General features: G+C 37.3%; 1 protein-coding gene across 1 annotated transcript in view; it reads right to left on the reverse strand.

Annotated features, from left to right (window-relative positions):
* The window catches only part of MAN1A1 (mannosidase alpha class 1A member 1), a 138,641-nt gene that overhangs the window by 89,221 nt on the left and 23,288 nt on the right, over positions 1–26,132 (reverse strand). The window contains exons 2-3 of the mRNA XM_066315303.1: positions 12,342–12,438; positions 3,034–3,149 (exon numbers count right to left, since the gene is read on the reverse strand). Coding sequence (XP_066171400.1) covers positions 3,034–3,149; positions 12,342–12,438 — 213 coding nt within the window. The remainder of the gene's footprint in view (positions 1–3,033; positions 3,150–12,341; positions 12,439–26,132) is intronic.

The raw sequence follows: 26,132 nt of genomic DNA on the forward strand, positions 1-26,132 counted from the left end.
TCCCTAAAGATCCCATGAAGGTCTGGCTCCCTTTTCCTCCCTTGTAACCTGCTGCTCCACAGCTCAGCCCAGCTGCAGCCTTGGGCTGTGCAGTGTGAAGGGACGTGTGGGCAGCAGCCTGTGTGGGGAGGTCAGAACAAAGCCTTGGCAATATTAATTAGAAGAGCAAAGATGAATCCCCCAGAGAGATGAAGTGATTTAACAGAGAACAGAGCACATATCCATGCCGCTACTCAAAGCTAAGACCATGGATTTAGCCACTGCAAATGCCAACTCTTTCCAGAGGTACAAGTATGTCTACATCTCTTATAATATTGACAGAGTCAGAAAATGCAACTTAATTCCTGAAGGAATGGCTCAGCTTAGCTGAAACTTCCGCAAGGTTTCAAATAAAAAATATGTCAGCAGTTATGACACAAAAAAGCTCCAAGCATAGTAATGTGGATATCTCAGTTACAAAATCACAGGGCTACCAGCTACAGCTGTAATGAAAATAGCCTGTGTTATACTCCAAAAGGGAAAGCTTTTAAACATATCCACTGACAAGCTTACTAAAATGCACAAGTTTGCCAAGAAAGGTGTTGCTGACTTAACTAGAATTTTCCCTCAAAATCAAAACCTATCTTTGGAAAGGTAAAGAAGAGCAGCCCTGACACCCAATTCATTGAACTGCGAGATTGAAATCTAGCGCAAAAGAGACGTTGTCATTTCCCATTAAGTCATCTTTATTCCGCAAGTCCTTTCATGTAGATAAACTATTGCCTACTTCACAAAGTGACATTAGGAAACTTTTATGATCAGTGTTGAGAATGGTGTGAGTGCTGGCCAAATAGTTTGATGAGTATCTTCTAGAGTTAGTAAAATTTTCCTTTATCCAGCTGCATTGACATAGAACATAAGGAGAAAAAAATCTGCTACAGAATAGAATCACAGCAATTTTTGTAAAGAACATCCTAAAGAAAATTTAAGATTTGAAAGACATGGTTCTAAGAATAAATGAAGAGAAAAACTTATCCTATTTATGCAAATAAAGGCCAAATATGCTGATTAAACAGTCACTGCCCAGGAAATGATCAGAAACACCAAACACAAGTTTATACTACTCAGAAGAAATAACTCTCAAGGATATGGCAGTGGGTCAATTATTCCAAATAAATCACTTTCACAGGACAAAGGTTTCTAAAACAAAACCAAGTAATAGTGTACATAACATATGGCAGATTATGTCATGTAAGGCCTGATACATGATAAATGCTTAAACACAAAAGAGAACTGCTGTTCTTTGAACTGTAAGATATAAATAAAAAATTGGAATTTGAATCTAAAACCTACACTTGAAGTGGAAAACTAAACAAAAGTACGAGTAGAGTAGCTTCCAACAATCCAGCCATTAAACAAATGGACATCCATTATTAAATTTGGCATTGCAGTTATTTATTTTAATTTCCTTGTTGCAGTTTGGGAAAATTCATCTACTCACTGTTGATGCCAATGTAAAATTCAATTATGTATGACTATGAAATATTATGAAAATAATTTCATGAGGTGTTGAACTCCAGGCTGCTATTTACAGGAATATCAGTAACAATATTCTGTTAGTGACGCACGTCAGCGTTATCTGTGAAGCTGCTTTGGTAAATATGCTTGACTCCTGCATTGACCAACAAATGCAATACAAAATTTCTTATGTTTTCTTAACTTATAAGCATCACTGAGAAAAAAATTGGAAATATAGGCAATACCATCTATAAGTTTCCAGTGCCAAATATAGCAGGATTTATGTAAACCCAAAGATTTTCACATTAATAATGTAAATCACTCTACAACACCTTACAATGTTCCTCCAAGTAGAGCTCACATCAATCTTTTAACTGGAGTTTATTTTCTGGTGGCTTATCCTGTTTTCTAAATATCTTGATAAAACCAAGCTAAAAAGACAGGAATTTAGTATTACAAAAACATCTTTTAGAAAAAAAATTCTTATGCCAAAATAAAGTCAGTATGTCATTCAGTCTTCCGACACTATGCAGGAGCACTGTTTAATATCCTCTATTTACATTAGAAATGTAAATATAAATGCATACTAAATTACTGCTTATATAAACTATGTAATATCCACTCTTACTAACTCCTTCTTAAAAGGATAATTAATTCTCAAGCATGGAAGAGAACCTTATTAAACCTGAATTTTGCATAACTTATTAGAAAAGTACTTTGTTTTCAGAAAGTGTTTCTAACATTAAGCATGTCAACTACAAGAGCTGTTAAGTGTTGTCTTAAACTTAAGTACTGTGCTTATTTAAATACAATGATCAGAGGTGCTTCCTCAGCTCTCTATACCAAACAATAAATCCCCTGTCCCCCAACAAAAAAATAAAAAAAAAAGAAAAAATACCAAACCCAAGACTTCTCAATTTAATTGAAGAGGCTCCTGCTTCTTCAAGGTCTTTCTAGAATAAAAGCTTCAGTAATGAACCTCAGCTGCATACTTGCCACTTAATACGGTGATTTGTACATGCAGCTGTGAAGACGTGATGCTTCCTAAGAATAAAGCAGCTCAGTTGTGCCAGTAGTTCAGCCTAACTCATGATACTCAGCTTAACTGGAGTAGACAAAGGAACCAGTATGTATGGTATGTACCTTTCTCTAAACACAAGTAAAATCTGTGGAAGATTTCATAAAGGGAAAATATAAAAGGTTTACATAATGAAAAAATTAATGCTTGAAGGGTCCCGATTCTTCTATCCAGAAAAGCTGAAAAGGCAGTTTTTCACCTTACCATGGCATATAATCTATTTCCTTTTTCCTTCCTTCAGTCCAGGTCATTGACTTCCATCTACCTAAGTCTCTCTGACTGAAAAAGCATATAAGCAGAGGAGTAAATTTCCTAGTTCCAGGTTCCTGCCCTGTTTTAACTATCAACGATCTAAATGCTTCGGCCTTGCATCATGCTTGTAGTACTAGAACCCAGCCCTCAGTTGATCCCCTGGCAACTAAACAGAGCATTAAATGTTCATCAGCAATGCTCCTTACCACATTGAAATCCAAGTTTTTTTCAACCCACTCCTTGGCTTCCTTGAACTCCTCTTTCATTTCCATGATGTATAGTGTATCAAGGGCATCCACGATTGTTGCTCCTTGTATGTTACCTGAAATACATGAAGAGCTGGTGATTTACTTTCCAACAGAAGACTTCTCAGATAGGTCTAATTAATTTAAATTAATTCTAATTTCAAAATCCAACTTCAATTAATCCAATTAAAAACTGGGTGCATAAGCATTCAAGTGGTAACTAGTAATTCACAGCCCTTTCTTTGATTCCCATGCCACAACACAACATCATAATATTTAAGTATTTCTTCCACTAATGAACTTTTGAAGAGCTCTTCTAATATACAGTATTTTCCACCATAATTTTGCATTTTAAACCACTGATAGAACAGTTCATCGTAAAATTACATGAAACCCAGTAAGCCTCAGTAACTGAGAAATTCCTGTTTCTTCCAGTTTGGAATGAAAACAATCGGTTGCTTTCTTGTTTTTATACTCAATAATATACATAAAGCTTTATAAGAAGGTGGTGAGTACTGATCCCATTTCAGTTAGAAAAGCCCTTTAAGAAGTACAGTCTGTGGAAAACAATTCTTCTGATATTGTGCACCACCTGCACAAGATAGCACTGGGGGAGGCAAAGGAAAACTTGCACACATGGATTTGTCCGCTCAGGAGGGGCTGCAAGGCACTGGTTTTCAGAGCAAGTTCTGGTGGTCTGCGAAAGTGGTACTCTTCTACCTCTGTTACAGACATGGGCAAGAGCTAGCTTTGACCTAACATTGCAAGATGAAATACCATCAGTATGTTTGCTTTGGAATGGATTAAGTGTTCATCATCCTGTACTGAAAGGTTAATGCAGACAGTGAGGTTCAAGAAAACAGAGTCACTCAAAATACTTTCCCATGCTTACTTCAAATTTACCCTGACCTTTTCGAAACACCATTTTTGTCTAGTAGGAGTTTCAATTCTTATTTATGGGATAATGCCAAAAATTCAATTTTGACCACTCTACTAAAATTTCTATTTCCTAACTTGGCTCTCGCAGTTTTCATAATGAATGGAAAACCACTCTTATATTTTAGAGAAGACTCTGATACTGAAGTAAACATTTATAATTACAAAATAATTTAGGTTGCAATCAACAGAGAAAGTCATTAGGTCCAGTCCCTGTCTCCCTCAGCAGGACTAATGAGTCAGGTGAATAGCTGACTACTCATTCCGGAATTGATTGTACCAGGGGAATAAGAAGATAGTAGCTACAACTAATTAAGGAACTTGATTATCATCTCATCTCTGAAATACCTGATGAAAAAGTAAACTTAATTTTGTAAACTTATCAAATATCAGAATTCAATTTTTCATATTTAAGACAGAAAGGTACTGTATCAGTCAACTCTTGTGTTCACTGCCATTATAGGTTTCTGCTTCCACATGAAACAGAGAGGTGATTGGAAAGCTCTGTATAGCAGCATTGACATCACTTTCTTAAATTAGACTTTCAGGTAGAAAATAATTTTCCATTTCCACCATCTTAAACAAACAAACAAACAAACAAAAATGGAGGTTATTACAACAGTTATTTGGTACATTTAACAGAATCAAATACTTTCTCTATTTTAGCAGTTGCTTATATCACCCATTTTTGGAATGTCACTTTCCTACTCTGAAGGAAGTAACCTCTACATTTTCCCCCAGACATTCCACTAATAAAACTGCAGCATACTTCGGTAAGAACAACATAATATCCTCCAAGAGCTTATTTGGAACTTGGCTGCCCTTCTCTAACTTTAAAGGAAAAGTATTCCTTTAAACTTGGCTAAGCAATTTATATTTTTCCTCAGCTTATGAGAAAGTGAGAATGGAACTGCTGGAGGACATCTGCTCAAGAACACTGCTGCAAAAGCTCTGGAGATGTCTGGCAACTCCATACAACAAAAGCAGTTCCTAGTGAACCTTTACAACTGAGCTCCACTTACAGAAAAATCATCTATAACCTGATTTGCTTCAGTGGATTGTGATAGGCTCACCATGCAAAGATGTTCTTTGTGATAATCTTCTTGTAATACAACTAACACCACCACTAAACAGTTGCACTTTCAATTTTAAGGATTAGTACTTGAGCTGCAACCCACTACTAAGTCAGATGAAAAGGAGGAGAAAATAAGGAGAAAACTTATTGCAAAGTCGCCCTTGGAGTCACTTACTTATTATGACTTTTTTCCCCTGAATCTGGCCTATGTGGCCTTTTTAGAGCACAGACAGAAAAAATGTCAGAATCTCAAGTAGATCTTACTTTATTTGAAATAACCTCTGCTATTATTTTGAAGGCTCCAGAAAACTGAATAAAGCAATTAATGTGACAATTTGTCAAGTTTGTCTCAAACAGTTGTACTTCTGAGTTCTTGATAAAAGGCAAAAGAACAGAGAAAGAGTCAGTTTAGAGGCCGGTTGTGAACAACTGCAGTTTGTGCTAAGTCAGCCAACAGGATAACTTAAACTTGAGAGTAGTGCGGAAATTGTGATGCTGAACAGCTCATTAATAACCAGTCAGACAAACCAGTGGTGGGAGTGGGAGAAGGAGTGCAAAGAAATGAAATGAACATTTCTTATTATGGGATAAGACCAAGTATTTCCCAAGCCTATATAAGCTATGCTTCTCAAAGCACAGCACATAAATTATTAAATAGAGTTATCACTGTTTTTCGTTCCTACACAACATTCCCAAGGAATTACACAGCAGTCATGGTCTACAAGAAGCAAAGATTATTGCTAGGCAATTACAGTACACACTCATAACACAGAATACTTGGACAAGAGGACTGTTTTCCTATACACCTACAGTACTGCTATAAATTTGACTAACAGTGGGCACCGTGTTACAGAGTGCCAGCAAAGTTGCAGTCACCATGGTAGAGTTTCATAGTTGCCCTAGGCAAAAGGAAGATATCACAAACAATACTTGGATTAAATTCATAGACCTAAGGTAAATACAGATATTTTTTGCAGATCATTTTAAAAAAGTGTATATATATATATATACTCAAGGTAGAGAAAATGAACTTGAAGCTCATAAAACATAAGCTCAAAGGGAGTAATTTTGATGATAAGAGACAACTAGATGTACAAGCCTACCAAAATAAAGAATAATTAGTCTCTACCAAAATCTTCAGACCAAGTACTCATATATGCTCCATTTTATATCTGTTGTTAACCCTTTACCTTTATGTCTTCTCTTTATTTATTTATTTATTCCAAGGGATTAATAGAGAACACATAAAATAGCCTACTATTAACTGAAAAGAAAGCAAACGAAATCAGTCAACATGAAATTTCCAGTAGACAACTGAGAAACATCTATAGAACTTCCTTTCCAGTTTAACACTTAAAATCTTAAGCAATGATCTGGAAGAAAACAAAAAAAGAACATATTGCTAACAAGACTTGTGGACTAATAACCACAATGGCTTATTACCCAGCATTTCAGAATAGTATAATGTAAAGCACAGGTAGCCTATACCTCTTCTGGGTAATGCACAGTTCGCCCACTTACACTGCATGCTTTTTAATATCTAACAGTGCCAGTGTATGTATATGCAAATTTAAAAAAAAAAAAAAAAAAAAAAAAAAGAGATTACGTTAGAGAATGGGGCAGCATCTCAGGACTGGGCAGCAAGAGCAGATTAAGAGGAGTGATCAGAGGATGAATAACTTTATATGAGTTTCCAGGGTGCCATTGCAGGGAGAACTGCTCTGGATGTGAATGACAACCTTATTAGCACAGCTCTGCGACAGAGCTTATATGGCCACCATATGGTTTAAGAACCACAACTGGCTTATGGCCAAGCCCTTTGGAGTATGTGCCAAAATAAGTTCTCACTTGTCTAGCCCAGGCTTTTGAATATGACCAGAAGAGTCTGAAATACTCAGAGTCCAAACACTTCAGAAGCAATGCATGTTGGTGCATTTAAAATTTCCTCTCATCCCTTGCACACCAAGCCTGGCATTAGAGAATACATATAGGTTCGTCTAAAGTAACATTTTGATTTGAGCTGTAGGTTTCCTGGAGCTTTGCAAAAGCTGATTCATATCTTAGAACAGTGTTTTCCTTTATTTAAAGTTCACTGAAAAGGTTCCTATCCAATATCATTAGCAATTTAAAGTGTCAAGAGTGATTAATTATTAAAGTGCGCTATGCCAAAACATGAAACTCTGTGACTCAAGTACTGGCAAACCCTCAGCAATATTAACACTTTTAATTTCAGTGACTATAAGCACCTGGTAAGAATGGGGAAAGAAAAATTCATTCAATTTTTAACAATTCTAGCTTTTCATATGTTTAACGCGAAACAATATAGTGTTTCTAGAATTCTCTTCTATATCTCCTCTTTTTTATACATCAGTGCATTTTAGAGCCAGCTCTGGTCTTTTAAATTGATAAAGCTCAAATTATTTTTCCTTCATTGCTTATCTCTGTGCTTCCTGCAGAAGCCTTTGGCATCCACCACACTTCTGGCACGGTGCAGCTCAGCTACATGTTTTGTTATGAACCACCTTCTTTTTGTTTGAACATGCTGCCTAGTAATTTGCTATCTCCACCCCTTCCTTACAAAGGATATTACTCCCCACAAGGAACAATAAATCCTTCTTCATCCCATCTATGCCACTTTTTATGGACCTCCACATACTATTCTGGAAAGCTGTCAAGCTTTACTACTTACTATGAGCTCAAGTCTACCGGTTCTGTGTATTACTTCAGAATTATATCTCCCATTTCACTAAATGCCAGTTTAAATTAGGAACATTTTCTAAGCACAAATATCACCTGTTGGGAAATCCTTCTGAGTTTGTGGAACTGTCTGCAGTTTGCCATTGTCAAAGCTATCCCAAGTAACTTATTTGCACTGCCAAATTTCACTCTGGTCACTTGATTTTTCAGTGTTGGGATGAGTAATTTGAGAGTGTGGCCTCATTAGCAATGGATTCCAGTAAGAGACCAGTAGTAAGCCTGAAAAATGTTTTTTGGAAATCTAAAGAGACAGTACACTTGTCTTTGTTGTGCAACATGACCTCCTCTCAAAAATGCTGTATTGAGTAATTCACCCTCATATCTGCTAATGTTATTCTTTACACAAGTTACTTTAGTTGAGATAGATGTCAGGCTTACTTCCAAAATTAAAACCACATACCAAAACACAAAATTGCAAGGACTACAGCAGAAACAGTGAAGACAAACAAGACTGGGGTGGGGGGAGGATTTTGAATCCTTTCAACTTAAATTAATATATTGTTTAAATACATACACAATTAATTGCCCAGGCTATATTAATAAACTTAGAGTTTGAAAAGATGCATTGCTATACACTGCCAAGACAGTTCTGGATATAAATTTTGGCAGGCTTTAAAAATATTCATACACCTCAACACTCCATAGAAGAAAAAAAACCCCAAAAAACAGTTCCAAGTGGGAGGAGCAGGATCTTACTAAATTATAGTACTTTGGAGTTTGCAGATTGTGAGTATTTATTAAATGCTCCTTTTCGCCTCCAGAAAAGGTCCTTTTTCACTTGCAGAGATTAATTATACTATGCTCACAAGTTACAATATCAAACTGGCAACACTGCACATGAAACATAGCTTCAGATAATTAAAAAAGCCCTTTAGTTACAGTCACTTAAGTGCAGAAAGCACTTTTAGAAGGAGTTCTCTGCTAATGCAGCAACACTTATTAGTTTTAAAATTAGTCCAGAAGGCTTAGAGAGGAATAGCTCCTAGTTTGAGGGGTTGGTGGTGGAGTGCTATTAAAAAAAAGGCAAAATTGTGATTTTGCCACTTAGGAAATAGGAAGGTAGATTAATAAATCTCTGCTTTATTGTTAACAGTAACCAGAAACATAAAGGTTAAAGTATTAAAAATCAACAGCACTTACTCAAGGCCTACTTTCTACTAGGAATAGTCAGAGAAGAATTAGTACTCACAAGTCATACAAGGAGATATGCCCTGTTTTGCTAATGGACAGATATGGTGTAAACAAATGTTAAGCTATTACAATTTATTTGATTAATCTAGAAAGCATTGTACACTTCATTAAATCAAACAAGTAAGAATATTTCTGTCTTTTCAAATAGTTGCTGCAACACAGAAACCTAACCTGGCAAATACAAAGGAAATAAAAACATTGCACGGGTGTGCTGAGAAGAAATTGCCAATGGTCAGAGGCAGGTATGTGCCACTGGCGTCAAGGAGAAATATTTCAGTTCACAGATTCCAGTGTTTCTTGGAGAGTGTATTATTCTTGGTGCACACACATGAAAGAAAGCAACTTCTGCTCATAACATGAATATATCTACAGTCTACCAGTCTAAAGACTTTCTCAACTTATCATATACACCCTTCCACGCACACTGCCTGCAGAATACCAGAAAGATCAAGGCAGTTCCTTGACTTTACAAGTTGTTTTCATGGCCTGAGTTTAGGACAAAAAAAAAGAAATTTCCAAGTTCAGCAAGAAGTCCTCAGCTACAGCTCTACTACCAGTAATTTGTATAAGGTGCTAAAGTCTCTCTTTTCCTTTCCCCAGAATTACAACCACCAGTTGTCTCTACCCTTTCTCCCATCAACACCGCACTGGCCATCTTCCTCTTCTCCTAGCCTAGGTATACTGTCTATATTTCATGATGATATTTCCCAAGCCACAACTATGTGTAATTACACCTCCCAAATGGCATGTTATTTTTGTCCTTCTGAGAAACACAGCAAGACAGTTATGACTTGCCTTCAAGATACAAGAGTCATTATAATCTACCTGCAAAATGGAGATAGAAAGAAGCCATGCATTTCTACTTTCAAAAGTAAGCTTAGAAGCAGCATAATTTGAAAACAACTCTCCCCTTCTGTGTCAGGAGGGCTGTACTGTAACTTACACGACATAAAGCACCACACAGCAATGCACTCTGCTGCTCCTCACAGTGAGACACTAAAAGTCTTTATTCCATAACAGCCACTCCCAGTATGTGCAAAGCAATGTAAATGCACCAATTAATTCAAAGGAGGAGAAGTGTTTAAAATCAAACAGTGCCTAATGAAACGTGCTGCATTTTACTGATACTCAGACAATTCGAAACTTGTATTTTTAAAACAACTGAGATCTGGCAGCAAGAAAAGACAGTCTTGGCAAATTGGAGATAGTTATGATGGATGACAGTGAACTGAAGGTCTTATTTGATTTATGAAGGTTGGGAGGAAATTCACAGGACACAGAGCTGAAGGTAACCCATTCTCTACTAATACAATTCAGAATAATCTTAAATTAATCAACCACTTGTAATTAAAAAAAATTCAAAACAAGAAACAAGGAAGATAAGGAAACTTGTCCATCCTTTCATGAAGTAAAGAAATCCAACACACAAACAGATCACCCTTTTAACGTTTTATGAAAAAAGTGGCATTTGTTGAATTCAAACATGAAGGTACAGATCAGATCTAAACATCTGAGGACACTTACAGAAACAAGGCTTTGTTTGTAAAGAACAAAAGGCAATTATGGATTTGGGCAAGGATAATTTATGAGGCAGACCTGCTTGCAGATACGCTGCTCTTTGGTATTCCGTAAAGCAATTCAGCAGAAAGAGACCTAACGTTTATTTTGATTTGCACCAAGATCAATAAGATTAAAGATGTTTCTAAGGAAAACTTCTCAGCAATTATATTTTATACCAGATGACCATGATGAGAAGCTGATCTGCATTTAGACTGACTCTGGCTCTTCCTCCTTTAAATGCAGTTTTGTTTTTCAATTCAACGCTTGTCTTATTTCACAGAGAATGGTGCTTGAAGTGACTTACCTTATACAAGATCCACAGAACTCCTGCTTAAGAATTTTGCAAGTTAATACAGCTTTTTCTGCAGATCCATGCAATATTATCATTAACTCCAACCTTAGCAATTTTTATACCACTTCTGATTTCAATGAAACTACGCTAAGCTTTTTAATTTTCAGGAAATTTTATGTCATTTTATTGTACTGCAAGAAAACAGAATAGTTCTTCAAATATATTAAATTGCACAACTATCATTCTCCTGAAGATGATAAATAATTTTCATTTTTAGAGAAGAGAAGGAAATAGAAACATGACAACTCAACATTGAAGTTAACTAAAGTACTCTGGTTTCAAGAACTCAAAAAGAAGTCCAATAACTAACTAGCTAATAATTACTTATTAACATTTTTGATGTTACCTTGGGCTAGCCAAGTGTCACAGCAAGATCAATGTAGATGGTGTATTTTCCAACTTATTTTTGTAATCACAACTGCTGTCTCTCAGCAACCTCCAAATATAGTTGGGGATTTGATAAGTGCCCTATTTAGGCTGTTCTAGGAAATGTTTCCACTTCAAACTATCTTTTGCAAATATTCAACAAAGTAAGTTCCTGTTAAAATCAAAATAATATATTGATTTGGTGATTTTGTCTCAGCTGTAGAAATTAGTAGTTTTTTCAGCTTTCTGTTTGGAAACAAGCTATTTGAATAGAAAAATTGGTGTCAAACAGTTGAAATCTGCATTTTCCTGCTCATAGGACAGTTTGTTTATGCTTCCTCAGAATGCTGTCTCTCTTCAGCTACCATTTATCCAGCCACAAGTCCCACTTGGACACTGAGGAAGTCTTGCCTCATTACACTGGATTTCTACAGTGTGCCTCTCCTACTAGAACTTTTCAGCCCCATATTTGTTCTACGCTGATAACAACTTGGGCTTTATTTAACATCCCCTGTACAATATTTAGAAGTGCAAACAACAGTTGTATTAATGAAAAAGTAAGTCTGATAAGGGAGTCTGATGCAAGTCAACAAATTTTTATAAGAAATGGAAATAAATTCCTAAGAACTGCACACAGCTTAAGCTACCTTCATGACTGTAGAGAGTGTCGTTTGCTCCATGTATAGGGTTTCTCCTCTTCTCCACCCCTTCCCCCTTAGTTTCCTACTTATTGAATGTAGCATCAATGACTTCCATAGTAAATGTTTAAGACAGGACAGCATTTATTGCAGCAAAGCTATATTTTTATCATGCAGCAATACCATGCTCTATTTATTCTCATTCAGACACTAATCTATAGAAGTCACAGAAAGCACCTTCATTTACTATTACTTTTTATATGTAACAGAAGCAAGAAACATCATGCTGCATTGACAGGGAGCAGAAAGAAAACCTGTTTATCACTTATAAGCTTTTCAGCTGATTTACTGTTTTATGCTAACGTCACTAAGCACAAAAATACACTCTACTCACCAAATAAATTGCTTGAATGTCCTTGCTTAGATATGGGTTTCAGTTCATTTAATCCCCATGCGTAACGCTTATAATTATCCCAGGCATGCTTCATCATCTGTAGGGAAACGAAAGCAGGATTATGATGTTGATTTAGCAAGAAGCCACAGCAAACACCGACTTGAGAATATTCTCAATATTAAAAACACTTAATTCACTTCTCAACCAAATTCTTGCTGTATGCATTAGATCTATGAAATATTCAATAGAGAATAAGTGACACTGTTTTCCAGGTAGCAGTCGGATAGTTGCTGTAAGAATTACATGACTGTCCTCTCCACTTGCTACCTGCAAGCTTATGGTCAAGACACACTCAAAAATAATTAACTTTTAGGAAGGGAATTCATTCTGTCAGATATCAATTCAATTGAGATTTTATTTCCCTTAAGCATATACCTCAGAAACTGAGGGAAGAAACATTTTTAAAGAAGGTTTTTCCCTTAGAACCTTTAGATTTTTTAAGGTGAAAATAAAGCTTACAGTAGTTTTCAGATTCTGGCAGAGACCTGCTTGCATTAAACTAGCTGGTTCAAACTCAGCACAGCTAGTAACAGTGGAAAGATGGTAAAGTGGGCAGGCAGAACAGCTAGAAAACGTTTTGAGGCTTTTATGATACAATCTTTTATGACTATAAATGCATCTGTAGCTACTTTCACATGTCATTCTGCACAAAGAGATAAAAACCTTTGCAAGTAAACATATCACCACCAAATCATATTTTGCATGAGAAGAGGTGCACCACAGATAAATACTGCTTTGAGAAACAGCCCAACACAGCAGTGCTGTGGTGAGAACAGGAGGCATCCACAACAGAAGTCAGGGGTGTGGGTTGACTCAAGAACAGCTCATACTCTCCACCACCATCACCAGACATATCTGGTCTGAAGTGTCCTTTTTAAGGGTGGTCCAGGTGTATGACCAGGAGCCCACCTGCCCCTCCCCAAACATGTGGTGAGAAGAATGCACACAGCTCTACAGGCCTGGTGACAAACCACTGCCACTCCAGCAGCTGCAACACCTCCCTTTACCAACCACCACTTTTAGCACCTGCTCAGGAAGGGTCTTCTTTAAAGGCCACCACAAGCAGGATGACTTTACGTAACATAAAGAAAGATTATGCCTCCTTGCTGTCCCTCCTCTCCTCTTCCATAAGGCAGAGTAGTGCTAGGAATGCCAGAGGTCATCTTCCAGACAAAAAGCGACAATTTCAGACCTTTTCAAAGATACTGCTTCAGGCTGTCAGATGACAACACTGCTCTGTCCTTGCTTTCAGACCTCTTCTTGAGGCCATGTGTGTCAAGGATAATTCTGTTAAATAACAGTTACAATCCTAAATATAAAAGCAGCAGCCTTGGGACATGCTGATAATAGTAATCCTGCACTTTCTCCCTTCCTCTTTCCTTTGCTCAAACCACAGAGAAATTATGTCAATTAAAAATCTGCATTAAGCCATACTATAATAAATGACAACAGATTTTTTAGAGTACTGCTACACTTGTGAAAGTAAACATTTCTCCACTTTTAATAGAAGAAATGCACATCTATCCTGCAGGAAAATTCACGATGTTAATCTACACTACAAGTCTAGCTTTACAAATACAAAAACTGGCAATGGCAGTTAATATGTGAGCATTTTCAACCAAAAGATTAGCTTGATGTCAGATCTCAGCTGAAAGGTAGCACATCAGAGGCCCTGTGGAAATGGTCTCAGGCCATGGATGGCAGCGATATGCTGAATAATAGGAGCTGTGTCCACTGCCTGACTTCACTGCAGAATGGCTTAGGAGCTCTCCCAGGATGGGGTTTTTTGTCTCAAAGCAGAACTGGCAATAGGCAGCCAATTGGCAGACTATGGGGCTTTCCCAATGCCTGGCTACAAGGATCAAGACTACATGAAACCAATCATTTGCCCACAGCATATTTTCTAGTTTATCAATTGAAATTTTCTAGTAATTTTGTCTATTATACAGACTTACTCTGACCTGCCATCATATCCCAGATCCACAAGCTCAGCTTTAGATATTAACGTACCAATTCTCAGAGGTTTCAGGAGGCTAAATCCTATGCTTTATCTAAGCTTATTTTCTCATGCAATCACATCAGAATCTTTTCATTTGCTTAATCTTAATCAGGAGACACCACACAAAAGGGCTTCTTTTTTTTTTTCATACACTAAACTTGTAATTAGGTTGTCTGAATGAAAGGACCTAAAGATGTAGTATTATAACAACATTATAATTGCTGAAGCCACTACTGACATTTGTCTTTTTTCCATCCTTTTTCTCTGAGCACTACTATGCTCCTTTTCTTGCATAAGAAATACAGCGGTCATCTATTCCCAAACCAAGTCAGTTCAGCAAACAAAAACTTTTGCAAGTGACATTGTTATTTAGAGGATCCTTTTTGTCTTGTCTGATTCCCCAAGACAGATTGTCATGAGTCTCAGAGTTACCAAGAGGGAAAGGCAGGAACAGCTCCAGACCAGTTCAGTCAAGCCACAACAGTCATAAAGTGTGTGGTGCTATAAGATGTTCTAGATGTAATCACTTGCCTTTAGTTTTTCCCCATGGACTGACACTTCAATCATATTGTATCATAAATGTATGTGTGATTTGGTAGCAGAAACCACTCTGATTACCCTATTGCTCATCAACCCCTGGCTAGTAAGACAGGAAAATAAACCAGACAGTAGACACTACTCTCTAATAATATTTATTATTGTGTGCCAATGAACATAAGATGAGTAGTTAGGTTTTTTCACAAAAATTTCTTCCCATTCTGCTAACTACTCAGATACATTTATCTAACTGTTTCCTAGGAAATTACAATGTGTGGATTCCACAAGCCAAGCAGACAAAAAAACCCCAAAACCAAACCAAAACCAACCAACCAACCAACTCCCCCCCCCCCCCCCCCCAAAAAAAAAACAAAAAACCAAAAACACCAAAAAAACAACATAACCCCCAAACAAACAAACCAAAAAGCACTGCTCTGCCTAAACTTAAGGAAATACTCCAGTAGGAAAAACCCTACCAGAATTTACTGATGAGATAAAATTCATCTCTTCTGGCTAATCAATGCATTTTCTAGAACTCATCCAGAAAGCCTGGATTTAGACAAAACCACTGAGGTTAGTGAGTAAATTTACTCCTAAGAAAATGCACCTTTAGGACATCCTTGCTTAGACATTTGGAGATTTATGGACATACATTGAAAGCAAAAGGCAGCTCGAAAAGCAGCCAGTGAGCCCTCTAGCGTTTCAAAAGAAATTATTCATTCCAACTAGGCACAACCGCGACTGGCTCTTTAGAAAAAAATTACCAGCACTTAGTGTTACTGTGTTACTGGGCAAAGAGCCTACAGATACAGCAGCCAAAGAACGCTACTTCAATCAACACTGCCTTGCTACACAAGTGACTTCGGGCATCTAACCTACCAAGAACAGTTTCTAGGATTGAATACAGCACAAATACTCTACATTCTTTCCCCCTGTGGGAATTACCAAACCATATTAAGTTTCCCACTACACTAAATTCCTATCTGTAAATAGCTTCATTTTCTACTTAAGAATGAAAAAGTTCTAAAATACTGGGGAGCAATTTTAATTACCCAGCTCACCTAGGTAATTCTTTGCTTAGACAAAACTCCTAGCAATGGTACTCCCAAATTCACTTTAGGAGTGAATTTTAACAGGGTTTTTTTGAGAAATCTATCTATCTTTGTAGTCTTCACTTTTTTGTTATCATGGAATATCACCAAATCATTTTCTTCTGTGGTGGTGTTTTTTTTTTTGTTGTTGTTGTTTTTGGTTTTGTTTGTTTGTTTGTTTTTGTAATTCACAAAGTGTCTTTTGATTACAACTCTGACTACTGGTACAAGTGCTGTTGATCACTTGAAATTCTGAAGATCACAGTTACTGAGAACATCCGGTATATCAACACAATATTACTGATGCTGTTAAAAAGAGAAATCCCCAATGAGGAACAGCTCTAACAGCTTTTGACTAGATGATGCCTGATACTCTCAAACTCCTCTACAGTATAACAAATAAAATTATTTAAAATAATTCTGTATTAGTCTTCCATGATGTTAATAGGCAGAGTTACGCTAGTATAGTAGCATCCCTCAGTCCTTCCAGTTTTACTATATGTTAAAATAAAAATCACAGAATGGTTGGGATTGGAAAAGAGAGATGATCTGAGATCAACCACTTCCATCCCCTGTGCTAAAGCAGGTTCACCCACACCAGGTAGCACAGGATTTTGTCCAGGCAGGTTTTGAGTATGTCTAGAGAAGGAGACTCTCCAACCAGCAGCTTGTCCCAGTGCTCTGACACTCACACAGTAGAGATGTTTTCCTTCACATTTAGGCAGAACTTCCTGTGTTTCAGTTTGTGCCAATTGACTCTGATCTTGTTGCTGAGCACCACTGAGAAGTCTGACCCCATCCTGACCTTACCCAATCCGTATGCATTGATGAAATCCCATCTCAGTTGTCTCTCCTTCAGGTTCAACAGGCTCTAAGCACAGGCTCATAGCTCTCGTAACAGAGAGATGCTCCAGTCCCCTCATCATCTTCATAGCCCTTTGCTAGACATTCTCCAGTAACTCCAGTATTTCTTGAACTGGGGAGCCCAGAAAGGTTCATTGAACCTCAAACTCTAGAAAAGACTAACAGCTCCCTTTTCTGTGAAAGCAGAAACAAAATCCTTTCCTACAGCCATAATATTGGCCAATTAAAAGATGATGATAACACACTCCCATTTGTTGGTATTTTAGTTACTGCCATCTTTCAAAGCACTCTAACTCAACATTTAGAGAGGACATATAAGTCACTCGAATTTTGCAAAATACAATTCTGTTCAAACATTGACAGAAAGCAACAGTGATGCTGAATCAGCATAGCAATAGCAGTGTTTAGATGGAAACTACTGCAGTACCAGGTGGAGTGAAAATAATAACTTAATAAGGTTTATTTTTAGCAATTCCATGTAAGTGGGGGAGCTACCAAAGAGGATGTCAGGGAAAGAATTAAAGCACCTTTTAGAACTGGGATATTAAAGGAGAAAAAGGATTATTGGATGAAATAGTACCATTCTGACCTTCAACAGAGCATTTAAATCCTGCCAAGACAGAGGAGGAAGGCAGAAGAGTAAGGTACTGAAAATTCAAGAAATGAAGACACAAAAACCCCCAAACAACTCCCTTCCAAATTAAGCTTGCCCCTGAAACAAATCTCTGAAGAAAATGTAACAGTTTATCTAGTCTCTATTAACTCCTGCCCGTTGCCTAAATAATCTCTTCTTTGTCAGTTTACACTGATCTTTCTACACATTTAAGTTACTCTTATCTTTTAAACTCCTTACCACAACTACATGTTCACTCAGATTAGTCTCCCTGCAGCTTCTCTCCTTGCTGCTGTAACTAAAACATCATTTTTCTACAGTATCAACAAGGGTAAGGAAGTCCCTAGAATTCATAAGAAACCTCAACAGGCATTCCACCTGAACTTTCCTCCTGTACAAATCAAATTGCATAGCTGAGGACTGTTCTGGGTCTGGTTGGGATGGAGTTAGCATCCATCACTGCAGCCCATATGGCATATTGAATTGGTGCCTGAACTAACGCTGATAACACAACAGTGTTTTGGCTGTTCCTGAACAGCACTTGTAAAACAGCAAGGCTTTCCCTTTTTCCAGCTCCTGTCCCTTTTCCACTCCTCCTGAGAGGGAGAATGGAGGAGGTGGCTATAAGGTTGAGAGGGGGAACAGCTGGGAGAGCTGACTCCAGTTGGTAAAAGGGTTATTTCCTACCATGTTAACATCATGTTCAGCAACAAAAACCGGGGCAGAGGAAGAAAGAGCAGTTTTCCAAGGTGGCTGCTGTTCAGCGACTGGGCATCAATCTGATTGCGGGAGGATATAACCTTTGCATCATTTGTCTCTGTCTCCTTCTTTCACCTAATAAATGGGCTTTATCTTGACCCACCAGCTCTCTATCATTCTTCCTGTTCCCTCCTGCAGCCCACCTGGGCCAGTAGCTGTGTGGGTGCTGGACTGCTGGCCCTGGTGAACCCACCACATCATCAGGGTCTCATCAGTCCAGGAAGTTTGTGACCATAACACAACCCCCAGCTGCTTTCTTTGCTCTGATGAAATATTACAACATAAGCAAACCCTCAAGTTTTAGAAAGCCTTATATTCTTATTTTCTGTTCCCATTACTGTTAACCAAGAAGCTAACTTCGACTCAGTGAATCAGAATCACATAAGGGTTGAGGTTGGAAGGGACTCCCTAAGTCATCTTGCCCAAAGTTCAGTGAAAAATCTGTTCTCAACTGTTTTCACAGCCCCTGAGTATCAACCAAATGGCAGCACAGCTGAAAAAATCGTTATAAGAACTTATTATCAGCAAATGCATATTACCTTTGAAATTACTGACACAAATTAGGATTTCTCTGTGAAAAACTGTATGATCCACTTTCAGCTGATTCACTATCACTTTCACAAAGCTCTGCTGTATATATGAAAGCTTTATTTAATATGCACTTGCTAAATCTACTGATTACCACAGTGAGTAATTTTTGGAAACACAAGGCCTTTGTTTCTTTAGTTATCAAAAGTATTACATTTGTGTTTCATCATCTTCACAATGGTATTTAGTATAACATTGTGCTTTAAAGAAATAAAAGTCATTAACTAAGTTTATTTAGCTTCTCTTGAATAATATGCATCTTGAAAACATTAGGTGAATTTTCTCTTTATCTCAATACATAACACTTCTTCTAGGATTAGCAAGCACAACTACATTACAAATCCATTTGACAATTTCCCTTGTTTCTGAGCATGATCTTTGTTACCTGTGTCAGTATTCACTATTGTTACTTCAGTAGGGCTTAAAATCTTTTATTTCAGTATCTTCTTGCAGTTCTGCATGCAATTCTAACACATCCCAATGTCTTTTCCATCTGGAAATGTTTTGATCACTAATAACTACCTTGACAATTTTTTTTAAATTAAGTAATTTTTATCAGCATTCACAGCGTGCTCAGACTTGCTCTATAGCGGAAATTCTAGGTAAAGATGTAAGGTATTCTACTGTAGTTACTTCTTTGCTGATTACTTCATAACTTTATCTAAGCAGACATGCAGATCTGACTAACAATGATACATGTTTCCTTTAGGCTCTTTCAGTTACTCTGTCTACTGTTATGCTGGGCTGCTGACAGAATTCATTATAAGCAACTTTACATAAAATGAAAACTAAAAATTAAATTTTTAACTGAACACCATCATTCACTAGATAACTAGTTTAAACTGGTTTATGCTCTGATCATTGTTTTCTGTAGGTAGAATTGTCTCAAGTTTATTTTCAAACTAAAAATTAGCAATTATAGTTGTATAAATTTAATTTTAAGCTCTTTATTTTCTGTTACTATTTCTTAAACCAGAAACAAAGATGAAGAAATAATCTCAAATGTATAAAGGTTAATCTCAGCTGATACCGTTGTTGTTTTTTTTTTTTTTTTTTTCCTTTCTTTTGAATCTGACAGAAGATACAAATGACAGACTCCCTTTCTCTACTGGCAACAGAAATCTGTTTTTCTCCTTCAAGACATGTAAAATAAATCTTGTCACTATGAACCTGCATGTAAATAATCACTTCTTATCTGTCAGCAGGAAGACTATTCCAAGTCAGAAGCTTGACAGATTTTTGCTGTTTATAACCTCATTTCCTAATGGCATCATCCTGAGTTAAAAGCAAACCACACCGTGTCAATGTTTGTTTAATAGTCACTGCCAAAGTGTCACCATTTCTAATTCAGTGGGTGGATGATAACCACGCTCTGAAGCCCTGGCAGGCTGGAGGAGTTCCCGTGAGTGCTTCCTGATGGGACTTCCAGCCAGCCAAGAAAAGCCACAGAGGAGACTTTAGTATTTGTTAATGGGCCCCTAACAAGGATTCCCACTTGCTGTTTTCCACTAAGCAGCAGACAAGGGTTTGGGGAACATTTAGGGCTCACAGCTTCCTTGTACATTGTGATAGGACTGAAGGACTCCGAACAACTCACAGGTTCATCCAGCAGTGCTGCCCACAGTGTAGGGCACTGCCAGGTACAAAGACAGAGGGGAAATACCTGTACCTCTTACCATGACAATAGTGCTAAGGTAGCCAAACTGATTTACAGGATTTTCCATTAATATTAAACATGCATATCATATAGTGGAATACTTTATATGGTTCTGTATTTGATTATCTGCATTAAAGGGATATGCGAGCAAAATCCTACTACTCCTCAGCATTTAAGTATCTTACAAATAATTAATTTCTCGCCCACAAAGACAAATTAAAATAAAAATCTAGCATTTGCATAGAAAAAAGGAGGTAAGAGAAAATAAAAATCTTACAGCCCATTCTAAGAATTATTTCATCATTTGTACTGCAAAGCACTTCAAACTCCTCAAATGGAAAGCCTGACAGAAATGCTAAGTATTATTCCCTCATGTGTTAAGTTACAGATAAGCTTCTATTCTTATATTTTCTATTCCTCACAGTAGCTTGTAAGCCTCCTTAGGACAGTATTAAACTATCCAACTAATATTCATCATATGCCATTCTGGGCATCATTTATTAACCAGGGACAGACTTTGCACAGTGCTTCATTCTGTTACTCATTTTAAAAGGAATCAATTATCCTATTAATTCTGCAACAAGAATTCTAATTAAAAGGTAACTAAAGAGAACAGGAAAATTGCAGGTAAAGTACTACTCTATTCTGCATATTTTATTTAATGCACAAGTACACAAGAAAAAAGAGACTACTTCATGTAAGAAATAACTAATAAGAACAGCAGTCCTTACGCTTTGACGTCTACATTAAAAAAAAATCCATTTGAAAATGATTGTATGACATATGAAACTAGTCCATGATAACAAGCCACATTTTACTCATTTGTCAGGCATACCTCTCTTTGCTAATTGAATATAACTGAAATATCTCTTTGCTAACAGTAATGTACTGCTAAAATTATGAATTTACTGAAAAAACTGGAGATACCAGAATGTTTTACCATTAGTTTCTGAGAGATGAGCTATTAACTATTGAATTGTTCATTTCAGTAGAAGACACAAGAGTGGTAAGGTGGACAAACCTGAAGGAAGACCTTCAGGAAGGAAGGGCTTACCTGCATACTTTGTATATTACTATAATTCAGTCAGTATATTACATTAGCCAGTATCTACAGCCTGCTTCTTACCTGGCCATCTGACCAGTACAGCTACAAGAAAAACAAACTATTTGGTGCAGCACAGAAATATCCCACCCGAGACCCTCTCCTCGACTAAACAAAAACTAAGAAGGCAAGAAAAATGTAGGGCCCTTCCCACAAAGAGCACTATCCTTGCACTTTCTAACTAACAAGTCTGCCTAATTTCAGCCAAATAAAATCATCTATTTCAGGGAAAAAGAAAAAAGTGTGATTGAAATATCTTGCCCGTACTGTTACCCAAATGACATAACATTCATTCTACCTTGAACCAGCCAGAGTAGATCAGTTTTACCTCACCTTTAGATTCATTCACTCAACTCCACGTGTCTTCCCCCCACAGTATAGAAAATGAAATAGATACGCAAGAAAATGCTATTTCCTTATACAATGGAGGGGTTTGAATAATCTTTTTTTTATTACTATTTTTTATTGCCCCTCCCAGGAAAGCTAGGACTGGAGTATGTTCTGTGGGCATTTAAATAGTTTTTCCTGGAAATACCTGCCTTGAAAGCATCAATTAGGATATTGTTGAACTCCTCCTTCCTCCAACTGTCAGTTACTAAAGGGTGAAGCAACCACACATTCCTACTAACAACATGACTAAGTGAAAAAAGGAAAGAAAATACAGTACTAAAGTGCACTATTATGAAATTAGGCACAATTTAAATTAATAACTGAAAATGTTTTTTCAACTTGTGCCACTTGCCATTTGCCCAAGTCATCCTGCTCCAAACAAAAGAGCAGCCTAAAGAACAAGCCATCAGCCCCTACCTTACAACTTAGCAACTGTTACCAAGATCTGCACTTCAGAGAAAAAGTGAAGCCTACAGCCTGTCACTCAAAACCACTGCATTTCTCCAAGGCTGTCTTCCTCAATACTTCACATAAAAAGTCAGATGGGCTCTTTAACAGATACACTGAAAAAATACTTCCTATCACTAGCACAAGAGATAGATGACTTTTCTTCAGACAACCTATTATTTCAGCAGTTTGGATACTTTTTTTCCTTAAATCTCTGTGGTGGATAAATGAGTGATGTTCTTTTCTTCTGTTTTTTTGTCTAAGGAGAGTCACTGTTAGCTATTATTTTTAAAAACCAGATCACACAGATGTTTTGTGTTAATGAAACACCCATTAAAAGAGAAACATATCACATAATTGTGTAATATGGAAGAACTCAGGTCATTGCTCATTACTGACAATAACCAGAAATAAAGCTCAAACATTGTCACTTAAATGAGAAAAGCATTGAACAGTCGTACGAAAAATTGCAGAATTAGTAGCAGCCTCTGAAGTTCATGCACAATTTGATTAATGTCATAAAAGGGAAGGAAAAAAGAAAGCAATTCATGGAAACACTACTATTATGAAAAATAGTGGTATACATAGACTCGTCCCACTCAGTGTCATTTTTTCCCTTGGTCTACTTATGACTTGCCATGTTTTCCAAGAACTCCCATGCTGAACAGTGCGAACAGTTCAGCTCTTGCACCTGCATGATACAATCACACTTTTGTTCTTTTTCCCACTATTCTTTGAGAAATTACTTGGTAAGGTTTGCTTCTAATTAGACTATAAATTATTTGTGGTGTGGACTGTATGTCCTACTTGTTTTTTAGGTATACCTGGCATTCCATAGCCATGCTGGTAGTGAAGTTCCCAATCTCAGCAGGGGCAATGCAAATAAAAAATAAGCAGTACAATAAAAAGCAGTGTTACGCAATACAACACAGCCACAGGAAGTGAGCATGATTAACATACACAAAAATGAAGTAAGATACCTTCACACGTTTTGAACCTCAATCTCCCTTTATATACTTCAAGTTTTATTCTGCTGCTAAAGTCAGTAACAATGTTTTAGCCACCTCATTAAATGGAAATTGTCAGTATATCCAGGTCTATCCAGCATGTCTTTTCAAACAACAATTAAAAAAAGCAACAACAACCTTCCTGAAGTTTCTCCCCCTTGCAAAATTAGTCTACATTCACCCCACAATCCTCATTCCCTACCAGGGGATTGGAAGTGACAAGATGGTATCCTTGATGGTAAGAAGTTTTAGTGGTGAGACGAATGCCAGACTGGCACTGAAAGGCAAAACTTCAGATGTATTTTCTAAGAGCAACATTCCTTTAATTGTATTTTCTTTTATTTACCTGTATTTGATAAAAGCAAGTATTTTGATTTTTTAATTGTAGTTTTTATTCTCAAGAAAAAAAAATGAAACAGTGAGCCATGCATTATTAGTCCATTTGGGGCCATTACCAACTCAAGTTAAATGGCTAATAACAGTAAGTAAAAACACAAACAAGCTACAAAAGCTACTAGAGTGTCCCAGTTAATGAGAAACTTACTAGAGCTTGATGCTGCCCCTGAATTTACAAAGTGCAGCACATTTTGAGTTTTCAAAAACGATGGGTACTGACAATAAATACTTCACCCATCCTCCGGCCATCAGCTTTGACAAAAGGCCAGCTCTTCCTTTCTCCTCCTCTCTCCAGCATCCAGTCAGAGAAGCTGAAGCACTTCACTGCTAAAGCTCATTATTGTGGCCATGGTGAAACTGCACTTTCCCAAGTCAGAGAGAGAGCCTGTTCACTGAAGAGTATTTACACAGATAATCAGCCATGCAGTCGCTGGATGGATCAAGGGCTAGGTCTTGCATCATTTCGGCCACCATCAGAGCACTACTCTTCAGCCTAATATCCTGGAATTAGGGCAAGAGGATGGGACTCTTGTTTCCCCAGCAGCTGAAAACCAGTTACATGTGGGTCAAAAGCAGGTAACACCTGAAGAATATGGTACAGCATAACCTTATCAAGCTTGTAAGCAACCACTTTGGGGTGAGGGAAAGCAATCCAATCTGGGAGGCAGGGCTGCTGTTGGCAGAGGTCAAAACAAGAAGAGGAGAGTCTGGAGCAGAAGCCAACAAGAACTTCATGGAATTTAGCAGGGTTCAGATGGTGCTCAAGGACAAGGAGCCAGGGAGGCAAGGGTGTGGGCTGCCTCAGCTCTGCTCTGAGGGCCTCCAGCACTGTGGAGGCATGACCTAAGTAACCCTGTCTGACCTTGGATCAAGGACCTTCTCATACCTCCAGACCAAGTTATTATCCTGCAATCCCACCAAATTCAGTATGGATTGCACGTATTTATGCACATTTTATAGGGCAAGTAAATTGACTTGCTTTTCCTGATCAACAAGGTCACAACTCAAATTTCAGCCCAAGATTGTGGCTGTTTAAAATATTCCAGAAGAAAATCATGAATTGTTAAAATCTTTTTCCAGCCTTCAGAAATATTGCAAGGTATTTTCTATATTGAAAAAATATGTCAGCTATGCAAAACACTGCCAGCTCATTTCTGACAGGAAGTAAGAGCCATCTAGTTAAAGCATTAGTACAGAAAAATCCAAGAAGAACAGTTAAGATAGTCAGACCCTGGCAAAACATGATGAAGGTCCATCATGTTTTGGCATTTACAAACTCCTGATTTCTGCCCATTTCATATTTACATCTACTTATCTTGGTCAGAATTATCAGCTTTTCTAGGGCTGCATTTGATTTCAGAAAAAATATTATTTAAATAAATATTTATTTCTGCAGCCTTCAAACTATCTTCAGGAAACATGGGTTGCATAGTAGCAACTTTTCTAAGGTGAAAATTTCTTGCTGTAAATTAATCATCACATCTAGCTGAGCAAACAGTGAAATAACCACCAAAACAGGAAACGTGTATCAGCTGTTTTCCCTCAGCAGTTTTATCACAGTATTTGAAATGGATACTGTAAGCTGCCTAAACATTACCATTCTTTGTGTGGCATTTTTTTTTTCTCTTGAAACATTTATCTGATTAAGTGGCCTGTGGATCCTGACACAATCAGTGTTGGTAAAGTTCCCCACACACAAGATGCTCAGACCTTATGCCTTTTGCTTAATTCCACTACCACAGTATATACATGATACAGAACAGTGGCTGGATTAGTAAATTAACTTTCCAGTTCATGTAAACACACCTGCAAAAAACAGTAATAAGACACTTTCCCCACACCCAACAGGTGAAATGTACCTAAATATAGATACTTTACAGGTATCTATATTTACTGCCATAAGGCTGGAGGAATGATGGCACCTTGGAAATAATGCCTCTACACTGAAAAGTACAACTGTGTGATGGATCCTTTTGTGGAAGGATGCTGCTTAAAAACAAACTAAAAAATCTAAACAAATCTGCTGCTAAAATTAATTTAACCCTTAGGTAGTATTTCTTCCAATGCTACACACAGCATATTAGTGTTTTACACAGTATTTTTCTTATATATTTTCAAATCTTCCTCAGCAATAAGCAGATATAAATTATATAGCAAATCATAGGATGGTTAATAGTTCATCAGCTCTATGTGAATTTGGGAAGAGCTGTCCCAGGCTTATGGAGAAGGCCTGTGATCATGTTTTCATGACAGTCAAAAGGAATCAGATGCTCAGTTGTAA

Source organism: Sylvia atricapilla, chromosome 3, assembly GCF_009819655.1.
Source record: "Sylvia atricapilla isolate bSylAtr1 chromosome 3, bSylAtr1.pri, whole genome shotgun sequence".
Classification (NCBI taxonomy): domain Eukaryota; kingdom Metazoa; phylum Chordata; class Aves; order Passeriformes; family Sylviidae; genus Sylvia; species Sylvia atricapilla.